Source organism: Balaenoptera acutorostrata, chromosome 13 (assembly GCF_949987535.1).
Source record: "Balaenoptera acutorostrata chromosome 13, mBalAcu1.1, whole genome shotgun sequence".
Lineage (NCBI taxonomy): Eukaryota > Metazoa > Chordata > Mammalia > Artiodactyla > Balaenopteridae > Balaenoptera > Balaenoptera acutorostrata.
The window spans coordinates 64,282,410-64,302,555 of NC_080076.1; the positions used below are offsets into that span (position 1 = coordinate 64,282,410).

General features: G+C 41.8%; 2 protein-coding genes across 4 annotated transcripts in view; both read left to right on the forward strand.

The window, feature by feature from the left end:
- Positions 1-77: 77 nt before the first annotated feature.
- Positions 78-20,146, forward strand: part of PRELID3A (PRELI domain containing 3A) — a 206,880-nt gene continuing 186,811 nt past the window's right edge. For 2 of the 3 annotated variants that reach the window (XM_057526525.1, XM_057526524.1), the window contains exon 1: positions 82-220. The gene's annotated coding sequence lies outside the window, so the exon portion shown is untranslated. Of the gene's footprint in view, positions 221-20,146 lie in introns of all 3 variants that reach the window. The other variant, XM_028162377.2, reaches the window with a different exon arrangement.
- Positions 14,989-17,250, forward strand: LOC103003855 (S-adenosylmethionine decarboxylase proenzyme-like). Its single transcript, XM_057526527.1, has one exon. It carries the CDS (start codon positions 15,159-15,161, stop codon positions 15,861-15,863), a length of 705 nt encoding a protein of 234 aa, XP_057382510.1. The 5' UTR covers positions 14,989-15,158; the 3' UTR covers positions 15,864-17,250.

Here is a 20,146-nt window from a genome sequence, read left to right on the forward strand (position 1 = left end):
TGGGGCCTGAGGGGAGGAGCTGAGATGGTGGGGCGGGGCTTGAGGGGAGGAGCTCAGAAGGAGGAGGGCGGGGCTTGGGCTGGGGCGCTAGCCTTGGCGCTGCACGGGCTAGAGCACGGGCTAAAGCGCGGGTCGGCCCCGCCGAGGCCGCTGGGTTTCAGCCGGGTGGCCCTTTCCCTCAGGGCGGAGGCCGCCTTCGACCCTTCGGACACCTGTCTCGGTAGGTCCCTCGTCACATACTTGCTTGAGAGCCTATTCAGTGGGGCTTTGTCCGTGGCAGGCACCGTCCTAGGCTCTGGAGGAGCCAGGGCGGCCGTCGGGAACCGGGCCCACAGCAGGTGAAGCTGCGCGGCCGTCAGTCCCTCAGCAGTGAGAGGAACTTGTTCTCCCAGACGAGGTGGAGTAGCGGGAAACGAGGGAAAATGTGTGAGTTACTGTGGCCGGTTAAGTCGTGTGGGCTCTGCCTGGGGGGAGGGAGCGTTCTTTTCCGGTTCGGGTTCGAGTAGGCGAACGTGACCGTAGCTGAGATCCACACAACACAGGCTTTATTCAGCGACCAAAGAGCGGAGAAGCGGGAACTGAGTTCACGGGTCAACTTCTGCCCGCCTGGCCGTGTCACCGTAGGGTAGGTTCTTGTTTCCTCACAGAATTCAGAGCCCCACACGGAGGCCGCGGAGGCGAAGCGAGGGTTTACTGAGTGAGCGCACGCTATCGGGAGGGAGAGCGGGCTGCTCGGGTGAGCAGCTGCCCTGAGTTTCTTACCGCGAGTTGGTTATATGGGGCGCGGAAACAGCTGGGAAGAATATTCATTACAGGGCGGGACTCAGGGGAGACTTCTCTCGATCTTATTTCCCTTCTCCGCCTCCCCGAGGACGGGGGAGTTTTGGTCCTCTTTGGTCTTTTCAGGTCTGTCGTGGCTTCAGGTGCAGGATGGGTACTGCCCCGGTCACAGTGTTAATTCTGTTGTAATAAGGGCATAATGAGCAGAAGGTTACTTTCGGACGCTGGAGGTTCCTGCCTTTCTTGTTTGCCTCTAGGACCCCTGTGGTCACAAGATGTATGGTTTCCTGTCAGACTCCCATGCCTCCTTTCTCTGCTCTTATCTGGCCAACTGCCTGCTCTAACACTGGCCCCCTCAAGGAGTTTGGACCCTTAAAGTCTTTTAAGGGTCAAAGGGTCGATGGTCCGTCTTCTGAAGCTGCTTCAAGCCGAGCAGGGGCATTGTGCCTACCTGTGGGGTCCAGACCACCTTGCCATCTGTCAGAGATAGGGGTCTCGGGGTCATTGGCAGAAGCAGGGATGGAGAGTGGGGAGTGGGAGGCTGCAACCCTGTCCAGGTGATGTTGATAGTCCCCATCTTCATGTGGGCTGGGTTGAAATCCCTGGCGTACCATCATCTGCAGGTGAAACTGTTGTAATCTGGAGGAAACAAACTTAACACGCAGGTTAAAAAGGCAGGGGCCAAAAATCAGTAAAAGAACTATTGCGATCAGAGGTCCAAGTAGGCGTAGGAACCAGGGGTATGTAATACCCCTCTGACTACGGTCCCAATGGAGTCGGCGCTGGGGTTACCCTTTCCAAAAATGTATAGCCATTGAGCCTGTTTATATACCTTTTGGATATCTTCTTCCATCTGGCCCATGGCGTTGATGTAGGTGCAACACGTTTTATTATTGTGCATACCCCTCCCTTCTAAGCTAGGAGATAACCCATCATCACCACATTTGCTAGGGAGTTAAGAGAGGTTGAGAGTCTGGAGAGTGCATTCCCCGTGCTCCTGGCCAGAGTAGGTAGAGTAACTGACAGGTTATGAAGCATTGCCTTGTGGTATGCAAAGCCTCCCTGTGGGACCACCAAGCCAATAGCAGCTCCAATTCCTGCCAGGAGGAGGCCAATCGCACGCTGGAGCCAGGGATGGGGAATGGAGATATTATATATGGATATTACCCCAGGGGCTAAAAAGGCGAGGAGTGTGTAGGATCCCATGGTTAATCTTTTATGTATGCATTGGTAGCCCATGGCTCAGAGGGGATTCACATAGATGGGACCCTGCAGCCTTCCTTTTGGGTGGCCACAAATTATGATGTGTCCCCTTGGAGCACATAGCCATGTCTGGGATCTGTTTTCCTGAAGAAGCTGGCTCAGCCAGGTGAGGTTGGGATTCCTTGAGCAGGTGCAGCTGGGACTAAGTGGCCCTCCTCGGATCCCCACCTCAGGCAAGTGGGTCTTATATGGGGGAAGAGGTTCCTCTTCATGTGAGGCAGTCACGTTATATTTTGTGAATGGAGGGGGTAGAGTGCCCGCTTTCCAGTTTCCAAAACGGGGGTAGGTCGTGGACTCCCGGGATCCCAGGGATGCCAGACATGTCCAATGGGTGGAATTCTGTGTCTCATCTAGCTCTGTTGAGGTCACTTCAGGTGTCCACCTTTTGCATTTGTATCTTTGAATAGACCTTCAACATGTGGGTTGTGTCCTACCCCTAAAGATGGCTGTCAGATCATGCAGTCTTGAAAGTTTGAAGATATGATCCCTGTGGGTTTTAGGGAAAGGCTGGGTACTTTACCAGTCAAGTTAATGCAAATGACTGAGGACAGGTTAAAGCATGTCCAATTGACCGTGGAGAGAAGCACTTCTGTGGGTGGGTCCCAAGACCAATTGGACTGGTTAAGAGTATAGAGGGAGGTGTTGGCCGAGGCTGGGTAGAAGATGGGTCCCCCCGGGGCCTCATGGGGGTTGGCATGGCAGACCCAGCAGTTAGTAAGATTTTCAGTTTTTCCTATGGTGGAGGAAATTTGTACTATGGAGTTGCTGCTCCATCCCCCTTGTGCAGATATCCACAGGAGGGAGAGAAATTTTAGGGTGAATAATGGCTTCATGGTGGCGGTGGCGAGCTAAAAGTGAACAGTCTTCTTTAAACCCAGCATGGACAGAGGAGTTCTTCCCTGTCAGGGGTGGTTAAGTGAACTGGTAAAATGTAAGTAAGAGAATAATAGCAAAAATGGTGAGTAAGAGTCCAACCCACCAAATCATTTTACTTATCTGCCAAAGATGTCTGTCCTTTGAGTATATATTCAACTTCTTAGTTTTTAAATAGGAGCCTCAGGCCTTTGGTGGGCTCACAGGTCCAGTTGGAGGTGTCTTCCTGTTCATAGCCAGGGTCCTGTTTGGACTCAAGAGGAACTGGCTTGATTTGGGACAGGTGAACCCAACTGTTGATCCCTTGTAATTTAACTGCAATAAGGGTGCTGAGAAGGACCTAGTAAGGGCCCCTCCACTTGCGCAGTAATTGATCGGAGGGGGACGCTTCTCTCCATGTTTTTAGGAGGACAAAATCTCCCAGCTGAACATGAATGGGGTCAGTTTCCTGGCTGGGGGCCTGATTTACATATTCTGAAATCGCCTTTTGGACCAGTCCCAGATTAATTAGGTATTTAATAAGCTCACTGGTTTCAGTATCCACCAAAATGTCTGAGGATAAAAAGGGCCTACTATAAGTCATTTCAGACGGGCTGATCCCTAGCCCCGTTTTAGGTGCCCCCTTGATTCTCAAGAGGGCTATCAGTAAAAACTTTGTCCAAGGTTCTAATGTCTCTCGAAAAAGTTTAGCCAGGATTCTTTTTAAAGTTTGATTTGCCCTTTCCACCTTCCCTGATGGTTGAGGCCTCCAGGCAGCATGGAGGTGGTAGCAAGCCTAGGGCAGTAGAGATTTGTTGGGTAACCCTAGCCACAAAAGAGGGACCGTTATCACTTTGTAAAGACCGTGGAAGCCCAAACAGAGGAATTATTTCCTTTAGTAATGCCTTTATTACCTCCGGAGCTCTCGTGGTCTTAGTTGAAGGCTTCCACCCATCTGGTAAAAGTGTCAATAAAGACCAGAAGGTATTTATATCCCTGGGAGGATGGCATCTGGGTAAAGTCTATTTGCCAGTTCTCCTCTTCTTTGGATGGGCTGGAGGAGAGGTGGAGGCCTTAGTTTTCCCCCTGGGTTATTATGGTAACATATATTACAGAGCTCTGTGACCTCTAGGCTAGTCTGAGAAAGGCCCATGCCAGAGAAGACTTTTTCCACCAGGCTAGTCAAAGCATCCCACCCCAGATGAGAGAAGTCATAGAATGATTTTTAAATATTCCATTGTAATGCTCTGGACAGCATTATTGTTTGTTCCTTAATCCACAGCCATTGGGGCCCTCTTGGTATCCCCTAGTTCAGGCCCACTCTATTACCTTGATTGTGAACAGGGGTGACAACAAAGTGGGCTGGGGGTTGATTATGAGGAAGTAAGGTGGCCTGAGCTGAAGGTGTTTTTTGGTTTTTGCTTTTTGAATTTTATTGAAGTATAGTTGATTTACAATGTTGTATTTCTGCTGTACAGCAAAGTGACTCAGTTATGCACATATATACATTCTTTTTCATATTCTTTTCCGTTATGGTTTATCATAGGATATTGAATATAGTTCCCTGTGCTATACAGTAGGACCTTGTTGTTTATCCATTGTACACATAATAGTTTGCGTCTGCTAATCCCAGACTCCCAACCCTTCCCTCCCCCACTCCCCTCCCCCTTGGCAGCCACAGGTCTCTTCTCTATATCTGTGCGTATGTTTCTGTTTCATAGATATGTTCATTCTTGTCATATTTTAGATTCCATATATAAGTGATATACGGTATTTGTCTTTTTCTTTCTGACTTACTTCGCTTAGTAGAATAATATCTAGGTCCATCCATGTTGCTGCAAATGGTATTATTTCATTCTTTTTTTGTCTGAGTAGTATTGCGTTGTGTGTGTGTATACGTGTGTGTGTGTGTGTGTGTGTGTGTATCACATTGACTTTATTATCCATTCATCTGTTGATGGACATTTAGGTTGTTCCCATGTCTTGGCTGTTGTGAATAGTGCTGCTATAAACATAGGGGTGCATGTATCTTTTTGAATTATAGTTTTGTCCAGATATATGCCCAGGAGTGGGATTGCTGGATCATATGGCTACTTTATTTTTAGTTTTTTGAGGAACCTCCCTACTGTTTTCCATAGTGGCTGCACCAATTTACATTCCCAGCAACAGCGTAAGAGGGTTCCCTTTTCCCCACACCCTCTCCAGCATCTATTATTTGTACACTTTTTGATGATGGCCATTCTGACTGGTGTGAGGTGGTACCTCATTGTAGTTTTGATTTCCATTTCTCTAATAATTAGTGATGATGAGCATCTTTTCATGTGCCTATTGGCCTTCTGTATGTCTTCTTTGGAGAAATGTCTATTTAGGTCTTCTGCCCATTTTTTGATTGGGTTGTTAGTTTCTGTGTTATTGAATTGTATGAGCTGTTTGTATATTTTGGAAATAAAGCCCTTGTTAGTCACATCATTTGCAAACATTTTCTGCCAGTCTGTAGGTTATCTTTTCATTTTGTTTATGCTTCCTTTTGCTGTGCAAAAGCTTTTAAGTTTGATTTGGTCCCATTTGTTTATTTTTGCTTTTATTTCTATTGCCTTGGGAGACCTAAGAAAACATCTGTATGATTTATGTCAGAGAATGTTTTGCCTATGTTCTCTTCTAGGAGTTTTATGTTGTCATGTCTTATATTTAAGTCTTTAATCCATTTTGAGTTTATTTTTGTATATGGTGTATTCTAACTTCGTTGATTTGCATGCGACTGTCCAACTTTCCCAACACCACTTGCTGAAGAGACTCTCTCTTTCGCATTGGATATTCTTGTCTCCTTTGTTGAAGATTAATTGACCATAGGTGTGTGGGTTTATTTCTGGGCTCTCTGTTCTGTTCCATTGATCCATACATTTGTTTTTGTGCCAGTACCATGCTGTTTTGATTACTGTAGCTTCGTAGTATTGTCTGAAGTCTGGGAGGGTTATGCCTCCTGCTTTGTTCTTTTTTCTCAGGATTGCTTTAGCAATTCTGGGTCTTCCATGGTTCCATATAAATTTTAGGGTTATTTGTTCTAGTTCTGTGAAAAATGTCAGGGGTTATTTGATAGGGATCTCATTAAATCTGTAGATTGCTTTGGGTAGTATGGCCATTTTTACAATATTAATTCTTCTAAGAGCATGGGTTGTCTTTCCATTTCTTTGAATCATTTTCAGTTTCCATTACCAATTTTTTTTTTTTTGGTAGAATTTTTTTTATTGTAGTTGATTTACAATGTCTTAATTATTGTACAGCAAAGTGATTCTAAGTGTATATACATATATATATATGTATACACACACACACACACACACATACATATGCATTCTTCTATTTTATATTCTTTTCCATTATGGTTTATCATAGGATATTGAATATAGTTCTTTGTGCTCTTCAGTAGGACCTTGTTGTTTATCCATTCTATATATAAAAGCTTACATTTGCTAACCCCAACCTCCCACTCCTTCTCTCCCCCAACCCCATCCCCCTTGGCAACCACCAGTCTGTTCTCTATGTCCATGATTCTGTTTCTGTTTCATAGAAAGGTTTGTGTCATATTTTAGATTCACATATAAGTGATATCATATGGTATTTGTATTTCTTTTTCTGACTTACATCACTTAGTATGATAATCTATAGTTGCATCTATATTGCTGCAGATGGCATTATTTTGTTCATTTTTATGGCTGAGTAGTATTCCATTGTATATATGCACCACATCTTTATCCATTCATCTGTCGATGGACGTTTAAGTTGTTTCCATGTCTTGGCTATTGTGAATAGTGAGTGCTGCTATAAACATAGGGGTACATGTATCTTTTTTTAAAAAATAAATTTATTTATTAATTTATTTTTGGCTGCATAGGGTCTTCATTGCTGTGCGTGGGCTTTCTCTAGTTGCGGCGAGCGAGGGCCACTCTTCGTTGCAGTGCACAGGCTTCTCATTGCAGTGGCTTCTTTTGTTGCGGAGCACAGGCTCTAGGCATGTGGGCTTCACTAGCTGTGGCTCGCAGGTGCTAGAGCGCAGGCTCAGTAGTTTTGACACACGGGCTTAGTTGCTCCGCGGCATGTGGGATATTCCCGGACCAGGGCTCAAACCCATGTCCCCTGCATTAGCAGGCGGATTCTTAACCACTGTGCCACCAGGGAAGTCCTGCATGTATCTTTTTGAATTATAGTTTTGTCTGAATACATGCCCAGGAGTGGAATTTCTGGATCATATGGTAATTCTATTTTTAGTTTTCTGAGGAACCTCCATACTATTTTCCACAGTGGCTGCACCAACTTACATTCCAACTAACAGTGTAGGAGGGTTCCCTTTTCTCCACACCCTCTCCAGCACTTTTTAAAAATATATTTATTTATTTATTTACTTTGGCTGTGCCGGGTCTCAGCCACATCACGTGGGATCTTCACCACGGCACACGGGTTCCTTAGTTGTGGCATGCTTGGTTGCGGCATGCAAACGCTTAGTTGCGGCATACGTGTGGGATCTACTTCCCCAGCCAGGGATCAAACCTGGGCCCCCCTCATTGGGAGCACGGAGCCCTACACACTGGACCACTGGGGAAGTCTGCAGCATTTGTTATCTGTAGACTTTTTAATGATGGCCATTCTGACTGGTGTGGGCTTGTACCTCATTATAGTTTTGATTTACAGTTCTCTAACAATTAGTGATGTTGAGCATCTTTTCATGTGCCTATTGGCCATCTGTGTTTCTTCTTTGGAGAAATGCCTAGTTAGATCTTCTGCCCATTTTTGGATAGGGTTGTTTGTTTTTTTGTTGCTGAGTTGTATGAGCTGTTTGTGTATTTTGGAAATTAATCCCTTGTCAGTTTTATCATTTACAAATATTTTCTCCCATTCTGTAGGCTGTCTTTTCATTTTGTTTATGGTTTCCTTTGATGTGCAAAAGCTTGTAAGGTTAATTAGGTCCTATTTGTTTATTTTTTGTTTTTATTTCTATTGCCTTGGGAGACTGACCTAAGAAAACATTGGTACGATTTATGTCAGAGAATGTTTTGCCTATGTTCTCTTCTAGGAGTTTTATGGTGTCACATCTTACATTTAAGTTTTTGGCCATACTGAGTTTATTTTTGTTTATGGGGAAAGGGTGCATTCTAACGTCATTGATTTACATGCAGCTGTATGACTTTCCCATTACCACTTGCTGAAGAGACTGTCTTTTTCCCATTTGATATTCTTGCCTCCTTTGTCAAAGATTAATTGACCATAGGTGTGTGGGTTTATTTCTGGGCTCTCTATTCTTTTCCATTGATCCATATGTCTGTTTTTGTGCCAGTACCACTCTGTTTTGATTACTGTAGCTTTGTAGTATTGTCTGAAGTCTGGGAGCGTTATGCCTCCTGCTTTGTTCTTTTTCCTCAGAATTGCTTTGGCAGTTTGGGTCTTTTATGATTCCGTATAAATTTTAGGATTATTTGTTTTAGTTCTGTGAAAAATGTCAGGGGTTATTTGATAGGGATCACATTAAATCTGTAGATTGCTTTGGGTAGTATGGCCATTTTTACAATATTAATTCTTCCAATCTAAGAGCATGGGATATCTTTCCATTTCTTTGAATCATCTTCAATTTCCTTTATTAATGTTTTTTAGTTCTCAGCATATGTCTTTCAACTCCTTGGTCACGTTTATTCCTAAATATTTTATTTTTGGGGGTGCGATTTTAAGAGGTACCATTTTATTATATTCCCTTTCTGATATTTCATTGTTGGTGTAAAGAAGTGCAATCGGTTTCTGTATGTTAATCTTGTGTCCTCCTACCTTGTTCTATTCGTTTATCAATTCTAGTAGTTTTTGTGTGGACTCTTTAGGGTTTTCTCTGTATATTATCATGTCATCTGCATATAATGACAATTTTACCTCTTCCCTACCATTTGAATACCTTTTATTTCTTTTTCTTTTCTGATTGCTGTGGCTAAAACTTCCAGTACTATGTTGAATAGAAGAGGTAAGAGTGGGCATCCTTGTCTTGTTCCAGATTTTAGCGGGAAGGCTTTCAGCTTTTCACTGTTGAGTATTATGTTGGCCATTGGTTTGTCATAAATAGCTTTTATTATGTTGAGATATGTTCTTGCTATACCTACTTTCAAAACGGTTTTTATTATGAATGGATGTGGAATTTTATTGAATGCTTTTCTTGCATCTATTGAGATGATTGTTGTTTTTGTCTTTTCTTTTGTTGATGTGGTGTATCACATTGATTGATTTGCATGTGTTGAACCATCCTTGTGACCAACTTGGTCATGGTGTATGATCTTTATGTGTTGTTGGATTCAGTTTGCTAATATTTTTTTTTGAGAATTTTTGCATCTATATTCATCAAAGATATTGACCTGTGATTTTCCTTTTTGGTGGTATCTTTTGTGTGGTTTTGGTATCAGGGTGATGGTGGCTTCATAGAATGTCTTTGGGAGTGTTCCTTTCTGTTCAGTTTTTGGAAGAGTTTGAGAAGGATCTGTGTAAGTTGTTCTTTGTATGTTTGGTAGAATTCACCTGTGAAACCATCTGGTCCTCGACTTTTGTTTGTAGGGAATTTTTATTTTTTATTTTTATTTATTTATTTTTAAAATGTATTATTTTTAAAAATTTATTTTATTTATTTTGTTTTTGGCTGCATTGGGTCTTCATTGCTGTGTGCGGGCTTTCTCAAGTTGCGGCGAGCAGGGGCTACTCTTCATTGTGGTGCGTGGGCTTCTCATTGCGGTGGCTTCTCTTTGTTGTGGAACACAATCTCTAGGCATGTGGGCTTCAGTAGTTGTGGCACACGGGCTTTAGTAGTTGTGGCTCGCAGGCTGAGTAGTTGTGGCTCGCGACAGCTCCTTTTATGATTCGAAGATCTTGGATCATTGTATATCCCCCATTTGGTTTGAGAACATGTAGGATTGGAGTATTACAAGGAGATTGGCATGGTAACAAAAGCCCATATTTGATGAATTTTGAGATCAGGGATTGGAGGCCTCATCAAGCCTCTGGCTTTGTGGGGTATTAATGCTTGGAAGGGAAGTTATTAGCCTTCTTTAAGGTGATTTTCACAGGAGTGGCAATCTTTGCCTGTCATTAGATTTCCTGGTCCCAGACCTGTGGATGTATGAGTTCTTTAATTTCTGGGGAAATATTTTGAGCTGGACTGTCCATGTCTTGTATAATGCATAGTCTAGCCAAAAATAGGTCTTCGTTTTGGTTTTCAGGGACAGTAAGAGTCACTTACTCAGGGAGAGAAAGATTTGGAAGAATGAAATCTCTTCCTAATAATGGGCTGGGGCGTTCAGGCATGACCAAAAACTTGTGAGTTATAAGAGTCTTTCCCCAGGTGCAAGTTAGAGGGGTGGTGAAATGTTTTCATTTTGGCCTTCCTTCTCCCCCAACAATAGAGCAGGTTTTGGGGTCAAGGGGCCTAGCATGAGAAGTCAGGACAGAGTAAGTGGCTCCTATGTCTAGTAGAAGCTGGACAACCTGCCATGTCAGTGGTCACCTGTGGTTCCTCCCATGTGATAATGACTTTCTTCTTGGGAGGTCCCAGGTCCCATCAATCAACCACTGCCATGACTGGCAAGGGGGAATTTCCCCACTCCCTTTGGAGCTGAGGGCATTCGCTTCTCCAGTGGCCCATCTTCTTACAGAGTGGGCATGGTGTCTTGGGTGGAGGCTGAGACCTGTTTTCTGGGCATTCCTTGCTCCAGTGTTTGGGGCTCCCACAGTTAAAACAGGCTCCTTTACCTGGCGGAGGTCTTCTGGGAGTGCCTTTGGGGTGACCAGGAGGTGAGTTAGGTCCTGCCATGATGGCTGCCAGAAGCTTGGCTTGCTAATGGTCCCTTAAGTCACGCTGTTCCTTCCTTTCCTCCTCAGCCTGGTCTCTGTTGTTAAAGACACTGAAGGCCATATCAATAAGAAGGTTGCAAGGGGTTTGGGGGCCCCATGGCAAGCTTTTGACAGATGTTGGGGGCTGACAAGCTAATGAAATGGGTTGCAAGTACAATGCGTCCCTCAAAAGTGTTTGGGTCAACAGTCATATACTTTTAGAGGGCATCTACCAGCCTGGCCTGAAATAGGGCTGGATTTTTGTCCTGACCTTGAGTGATCTCTTTAACCTTATCAAAAATGACAGGTTTAATTATGTATAGTTTCATCCCTTCAGTGAGGCAAAGGATCATGTGGTCTTTTTTAGGGATACCAGTTTAGCCTGGCTGATACTCCCAATTGGGATCAATCAGCGGCATTGCCATCATGCCCACAGGATAATGATTGGGTGGGGCAGCGTGTAGTCTATCAGCATATGCTTGAGCCTCTGCCCAAATGTAGGTCTTTTCCTCAGGGGTGCAACAGTGGGAAATGGCAACATTCAGGTCCTTCTAAGTGAGGTCGAAGGAGAAAGTTAGTCCCTGGAGTGAATCAGCTAGGGTCCTCCAAGAATGGGCGTAAGCGGTTGCAGCACTGGTTAAGGCTGGACAAAGAAAAGAGTGCAGGCTTAGTAGTTGTGGTGCACAGGCTTAGTTGCTCTGCGGCACGTGGGATCTTCCGGGACCAGGGCTCGAACCTGTGTCCCCTGCAGGCGGATTCTTGACCACTGCACCACCAGGGAAGTCCCTGTATCATATTTTAGATTCTACATATAAGTGATATCATATTTTATATATATATACATATATATATATATATATCGCATCTTCTTTATCCATTCATCTGTCAATGGACATTTAGGTTTTTGTGTGTGTGTGTGTGATATGATACTATGTTTTTATTTTTATTTATTTATTTTATTTTTAAAAATAAATTTTTTTTTTTTTATTAATTAATTTATTTATTTATGGCTGTGTTGGGTCTTCGTTTCTGTGCGAGGGCTTTCTCTAGTTGTGGCAAGCGGGGGCCACTCTTCATTGCGGTGCGCGGGCCTCTCACTATCGCGGCCTCTCTTGTTGCGGAGCACAGGCTCCAGACGCGCAGGCTCAGTAATTGTGGCTCAGGGGCCCAGCTGCTCTGCAGCATGTGGGATCTTCCCAGAGCAGGGCTCGAACTCGTGTCCCCTGCATTAGCAGGCAGATTCTCAACCACTGCGCCACCAGGGAAGCCCCTAAAAATAAATTTTTAAAAATATTTTATTTTTAAAAATATGTTTATTGGAGTATAACTGCTTTACAATGTTGTGTTAGTTGCTGCTGTACAACAAAGTGAATCAGTTATATGTATACATTTATCCCCATGTCCCCTCCCTGTTGAGCCTCCCTCACGCCCTCCCTATCCCACCCCTCTAAGTGGTGACAAAGCACCGAGCTGATCTCCCTGTGCTATGCAGCAGCTTCCCACTAGCTATCCATTTTACATTTGGTAGTGTATATATGTCAGTGCTACTCTCTCACTTCGTCCCAGCTTCCGCTTCCCGCCCTGTGACCTCAAGTCTGTTCTCTACGTCTGCGTCTTTATTCCTGCCCTGCCACTAGGTTCATCATTACCGTTTTTTCAGATTCCATATGTGTGTGTTAGCATACGGTATTTTTCTCTTTCTGACTTACTTCACTCTGTATGAAAGACTCTAGGTTATCCACCTCATTACAAATAGCTCAATTTCATTGCTTTTTATGGCTGAGTAATATTCCATTGTATATATGTGTCACATCTTCTTTATCCATTTATCTGTCGATGGACATTTAGGTTGGTTCCATGGCCTGGCTATTGTATATAGTGCTGCAATGAACATTGCAGTACATGTATCTTTTTGAATTATGGTTTTTTCAGGGTATATGCCCAGTAGTGGGATTGCTGGGTCATGTGGTAGTTCTATTTTTAGTTTTTTAAGGAACCTCCATACTGTTCTCCATAGTGACTGTATCAGTTTACATTCCCACCAACAGTGCAGGAGGGTTCCCTTTTCTCCACACCCTCTCCAGCATTTATTGTTTGTAGATTTTTTGATGATGGCCATTCTGACCGATGTGGTTTTGATTTGCATTTCTCTATGTTTCCATGTCTTGACTATTGTAAATAACACTGCTATGAACATAGGGGTGCACGTATCTTTAATTTTAATTTAATTTTTTTTTTTTTGGCTGTGCCGTGCGGCATGCAGGATCTTAGTTCCCCAACCAGGGATTGAACCTGTACCCCTGCAATGGAAGTGCTGATTCTTAACCACTGGACCACCAGAGAAGTCCCTGCATGTATCTTTTAGAATTATAGTTTTGAATGAGTATATGCCCAGGAGTGGGATTGCTGGATCATATGGCAACTCTATTTTTAGTTTTTTTGAGGAACCTCCCCACTGTATTCCATAGTGGCTGCACCAATTTACGTTACCACCAGCAGTGTAAGAAAGTCCCCTTTTCTCCCCACCCTCTCCAGCATTTATTGTTTGTAGACCTTTTTTTCTTTTTTTAAATAAATTTATTTTTATTTTTTGGCTGTGTCTTTGTTGCTGCGTGCAGGCTTTCTCTAGTTGTGGCGAGCGGGGGCTACTCTTTGTTGCGGTGCATAGGCTTCTCATTGTGGTGGCTTCTCTTGTTGCGGAGCACGGGCTCTAGGCATGCGGGCTTCAGTAGTTGTGGTGCGCAGGCTCACTAGCTGTGGCTCGCGGGCTCTAGAGTGCAGGCTCAGTAGTTGTGGCTCACAGGCTTAGTTGCTCCATGGCATGTGGGATCTTCCCAGACCAGGGCTCGAACCTGTGTCCCCTGCACTGGCAGGCGGATTCTTAACCACTGAGCCACCAGGGAAGCCCTGTTTGTAGACTTTTTAATGATGGCCATTCTGACTGGTGTGAGGTGGTACCTCATTATGGTTTTGATTTGCATTTCTCTAATGATTAGTGATATTGAGCATCTTTTCATGTGCCTATTGGCCATCTGTATGTCTTCTTTGCAGAAATGTCTATTTAGGTCTTCTGCCCTTTTATCTATTGAGTTGTTTGTTTTTTATTGTTGTTGAATTGTATGAGCTGTTTGTATGTTTTCAAAATCAATCCCTTGTTGGTTGCATCATTTGCAAATATTTTCTCCCATTTTGTAGGTTGTCTTTTCATTTTGTTTATGGTTTCCTTTGATGTGTGGAAGCTTGTAAGGTTGATTAGGTCCCATTTGTTTATTTTTGTTTTTATTTCTATTGCCTTGGGAGACTTACCTAAGAAAATATTGGTACAATTTATGTCAGAGAATGTTTTGCCTATGATCTTTTCTAGGAGTTTCATGGTGTCATATCTTATGTTTAAGTCTTTAAGCCATTTTGAGTTTATTTTTGTGCATGGTGTGAGGGTGTGTTCTAACTTCATTGCTTTATATGCAGCTGTCCAACTTTCCCAACACCACTTGCTGAAGAGACTGTCTTTTTCCCCTTTTTATATTCTTGCCTCCTTTTTTGAAGATTAATTGATTGTAGGTGTGTGGGTTTATTTCTGGGCTCTCTGTTCTGTTCCATTGATCCATGTATCTCTTTTTGTGCCAGTACCACTATGTTTCGATAACTGTAGCTTTGTAGTATTTTCTGAAGTCTGGGAGGGTTATGCCTCCTGCTTTGTGCTTTTTCTTCAGGATTGCTTTGGCAATTCTGGGTCTTTTATGGTTCCACATAAATTTTAGGATTATTTGTTCTAGTTCTGTGAAAAATGTCATGGGTGATTTGATAGGGATTGCATTAAATCTGTAGATTGCCCCCAACATTCATATTTGAAACCCCAACTTCCAATGTGACTGTATTTGGAGATAATGCAGTATCCCTTATGAATATACATGCAAAAATCTTCAACAAAATACTAGCAAACCAAAGCCAACATCATATTTGAAGGATTATACATCATGACCAAGTGGGATTTACCTCAGAATGTCAGGTTGGTTCAACATAAGAAAATCAATCAATGTAATACATCACATTAATAGAATGATTTTTTAAAAATCACATGATCAGTCCCACAGTATGCCTGGCGACATTAGCTAGCGCTCTCTCTACTCTCTCTAACGGGGAAACAGCGGACTACAAGAGACTGAGCTGTATCTGCCTCTATTTCCAACAAACTCACGTTCAACTTTCTCTTACAAAAAAAAGAAAAAAAAAAAGCCAGGAAAATTTTATTAACCCTTTTTTTAAAAAAAGTTAACATAAAATTATAGCAAAAAAGGAACCTGAACTTTAGTAACACAGCTGGAACAATCCACAGCGGCGGCGGCAGCGGTGGGAGAAGAGATTTAATTTAGTTGATTTTCTGTGGTTGTTGGTTGTTCGCTAGTCTCACGGTGATGGAGGCTGCACATTTTTTCGAAGGGACCGAGAAGCTGCTGGAGGTTTGGTTCTCCAGGCAGCAACCCGACGCAAACCAAGGATCTGGGGATCTTTGCACCATCCCAAGATCCGAGTGGGACATACTTTTGAAGGATGTGCAGTGTTCAATCATAAGTGTGACAAAAACTGACAAACAGGAAGCTTATGTACTCAGTGAGAGTAGCATGTTTGTCTCCAAGAGACGTTTCATTTTGAAGACATGTGGTACCACCCTCTTGCTGAAAGCACTGGTTCCCCTGTTGAAACTTGCTAGGGATTACAGTGGGTTTGACTCAATTCAAAGCTTCTTTTATTCTTGTCAGAATTTCATGGAGCCTTCTCACCAAGGGTACCCACACCGGAATTTCCAGGAAGAAATAGAGTTTCTTAATGCAATTTTCCCAAATGGAGCAGCATATTGTATGGGACGCATGAATTCTGATTGTTGGTACTTGTGTATTTTGGATTTCCCAGAGAGTCGGGTAATCGATCAGCCAGCTCAAACCCTGGAAATTCTGATGAGTGAGCTTGACCCAGCAATTATGGACCACTTCTACATGAAAGATGGTGTTACTGCAAAGGATGTCACTCGTGAGAGTGGAATTCGTGACCTGATACCAGGTTCTGTCATTGATGCCGCACCGTTCAATCCTTGTGGACATTCAGTGAATGGAATGAAATAGGATGGAACTTATTGGACTATTCACATCACTCCAGAACCAGAATTTTCTTATGTTAGCTTTGAAACAAACTTAAGTCAGACCTCCTATGATAACCTGATCAGGAAAGTTGTGGAAGTCTTCAAGCCAGGAAAATTTGTGACCACCCTGTTTGTAAATCAGAGTTCTAAATGTCGCACAGTGCTTTCTTCGCCCCAGAAGATTGAAGGTTTTAAACGTCTTGATTGCCAGAGCTCTATGTTCAATGATTACAATTTTGTTTTTACCAGTTTTGCTAAGCAGCAGCAACAACAGCAGAGTTGATTAAGAAAAATGAAGAAAAAACGAAAAAGAGAACACACATAGAAGAAGGTGGTGGCTGCTTTTTAGATATTGATACCAAGGGCCATGCTTTCCATAACCACCACCTTGTAGTTGCAGAAAGCCCTAGATGTAATGATAGTGTAATCATTTTGAATTGTATGCATTATTATATCAAGGAGTTAGATATCTTGCATGAATGCTCTCTTCTGTGTTTAGGTATCCTATGCCACTCTTGCTGTGAAATTGAAGTGCATGTAGAAAAAACCTTTTACTATATGAAACTTTACAACACTTGTGGAAACAACTCAATTTGGTTTATGCACAGTGTAATATTTCTCCAGGTATCATCCAAAATTCCGCACAGACAAGGCTTTCGTCCTCATTAGGTGTTGGCCTCAGCCTAGCCATCTGGGACTGTTCTATTAAATTGCTACCAGGATTTTGCATCCAGTTACCTCCACTTTCTAGAACATATTCTCTACTAATGTTATTGAAACCAGTTTCTACTTCATACAGATGTTTTTGCAGCACCAATCAAAGTTCTTCTTCCACGAGTCGAGTCCTTTACGAAAATGATTGCAGTTATCCATTTTGTGTATTACTATCTCTCTGCTTCCTATACTTGTGTGACTTTAATTGATTCATTCCTCACCATGGTGTCTCCCTCCCAACCTCACCCTCCATAAAGCAATACGCTGTTACACTGTGGGTTTACACTAACCTTATACTCCAGAGGGGGAACGGGGGGATGGACCCTGGGCTTAATTTTCTTTTAAGGTCAAGGGAGTTTGGCATTCTTCGTTACCATGAGCTCTTTTGGAATAAGCTGGTGTTGATTAGCAAAGAAGGTGTAGATTGATACTAGGGAATATTGGCAGAACTGTATGGAAACTGTATGCCATTCTGTGCCCGCCATTAAATGAGATTAGCTTCTCATGGGTACCATGTCTTTATTAACTTGCTAAGTAGTAGTATAAAAAAATTATCACTAAATTTGTTAGCAAGGAGATTTAAGATAAAGGTTGTGTTGGATTCAACAAGTCAAGTCAGCTCAGATGATTCACCTCAACTTTACTTTCATAGCCATTTCCACTAATTTCTATTAATGATATGCCATAATCTTTGGTTCAAGGCAGAATCGATGTCTTTGCCATCTTGTGACTTAAAAAGTTCTGTGACTTTGGGATGCATGTGATAGTGTTCTGACGGTTCCTCTTACTGGTATTTCTTTCACCATGGAGTAACATCAAGTGATGAATGAGAACTGTTCAGGTTATTCAGACATACTACACAGTGAAGCAGAGTGCTATCCATAAAACATAACATATAAAATTCCAAAATGGTCAATGGGAAATGACTAGAAATACAGGCTTAAAAGAGTTGGCATCTTTTAGCTGTATTTGCTAATATGGACATTTATTTAAGCAGCTGAGAAAAGAGCAAAGTTGACTCAATTTTGTATTTCTTCTTGTTCTCAAACAATTTTTGATTCTTTCTGGATTGATGCAGTGATGTTTTTGTTCCTTCCGTATTTATAAATGAAACACTTTTTTTTAGTGTTTCTAAACATAAATTCTACTTGGTTTGAAATCAAGTGGTTGGAACACTTTTGACTTTTAAACATGTTGTTGTTTCAAAGCTTCATTGAAGAAGCTTTCAGTCAATGGATCAGTCCGATTCTGTAATTAGCGCACAGTACCTAATGTTTTGGTGCTATTATGAGGACCAATGCTCAAAGTGGATTTTGTTCTTGAACAGTGTCCCAGTAGATTTGATGAACATTTATTGGCTTGAGGTCTGATCCCCCCCACCGCCCCAGCCCAATAGATTTAAGATTTCCATTTAATGTTGAGCAACTGCACAAATTTGTATGGAACAAAGCCTAGAAAAATGAAAACTATAGATTGAATAGTAATCTAAATTAATCCTCATATATATGATAGAGGAGGGAGAATTTTGGTGCCGTAATTTCTCTCTTCATGGTGTTGGACTTAAATCAGTTGAAATGTATTTCTGTACCACAATTTAAGCTTCAGTAAAGGTTTGGTTAATTCGTTGTCTAGTGACATTCAGAAAGTTTTCTGTTGATGTATTTTTTTAAATAATATACATGACCAAATACTAGACATCTAAAGTTTTTATAATTAATTGAGTAAATCAATATTTAATGATCATTTTTTAAGATTTATGGGAGTTGTCATAAAGATAAGATCTCTAAGCTCCTGGGAGAACAGATTTAAACATTTTTTTGTTAGTGGCTTCATACCTGAAGCTCAAAGGAAATCATCCGGGCTATATACCAGGATATCAAAGAGTAGAGAGGGTGTAAGTAGTAAGAATAAGAATGCTAGAATTTGGAGCTAGAAAAGTGAAAAGTTTGAAGGTGGAATAGTCTAACATTTATTATGAAATAGGCTCTTGATGGTGGGGTGGGGGCAGAGTGTAACTCATGGTTATTTCTATTAACTAGAACAGAGTTATAAGCTTTTGATCATTGTGCCATGCAGGTACGTATCTCATCATCTGAGTTAAAAAGGGTTGATCGTAGAAAAGCAGGTTGTTACATATGTGTGCAATACCTACAGCACCAGATTCTTTTACATGAACAGGTAACTGAGTTTGGCAGACACTTGGTGTTAATCAGATTCAGGGACATAATCTGAAAAATATGGTAAATGTGATATCACACTATGAAAGATAAAAGGCTTTTATTGTCCTAGCCAGATAACTCACCATTTCCTGGCTACCCACCTTCAAACTTGACATTCTCATATACCCTTTTTGTCATAATGGAAGAAGTATTGGTCCTTTGGATTCTATCCACCCATTCCTACCTTCAGAGAATTTCTGAGTTCACTGCAAGCATGTCCACTGTTGTTCACCATCAGTTTGTTTTACTTTTCTAGTTTCTTCCCACTTATGTTTGCTCCTTAGGGACTACTTTATTAGTCCTTTACAAGATGACAAGTGTCAATTCTTAGCCCAAACTGAACCCTCTTCAGACTACTTCTTGCAATCTAGCATTTTCCTGAGTTGTTCAAACCAGAAACCTAGGATGAAATTGAGGCAGGGTCATAGAGATTTGTTATGTGACTAAGATTGGAAGAAAACCATTGGCAGTGTCAAGAGATGTCCAATGTGCTGTTGGATATGTGAGCTAGGAGCCCATAAAAATACGTCGAGATTTGTAATTAAACATCTTACTTGGAAGTATATTAAAAAAAATTGTACCTTGAACCTTCACACCGTAGCTTCGATAGTCCTCAATTCTGCTTTGGTACATACATCTGTCCACTATACACACCTCTTATTAGGTAAGATTTATAAAATTGAAATACACAAATCTTACAAAACAGTTTTGAAAATGGATACTTTTAGCCCACAGTCATATCAGGACAAAGGAAGGTTCCCTTATACCCCTACCTAAGCAACAAAGCACTACCCCTACTTTAGTTGGTAGTTTAACTACTATCCATATTTTTTCACCATAGACTAGAGTTTCCCTCCCCCCCAGCTCTGAAACTAAATTGAATCACTTAATGCTTTCATTAGTATAAAGTTTTGAGAGGTTGAACCATGTATTTCTTTTTATTGCTGAGTAGTAGTCCATTGTATGAATGTACCACAATTTGTTTTGCTATTCTCCTGTTAATGAACATTTTGTTTCCAATTTTGGGAAAATATGAATAAAGCTGCTATGAACATTCACATATAAAAACAAAACAAAACAAAAAATCACATGATCATCTCAATTGATACAGAAAACGCATTTGACAAAATCCAACACCATTTCATTAGAGAAAACACTTGGAATACTAGGGAAGTTAACTTTCTCAACATAATAAAGGATACTTATGAAAAACCCACAGCTAACTTCTTACTCAACGGTGAAAGACTGAAATCTTTCCCTCTAAGATCACGAACAAGACAAGGATGCCCACTTTCACCACTACTATTTTTTTCTTTATAAATTTATTTATTTA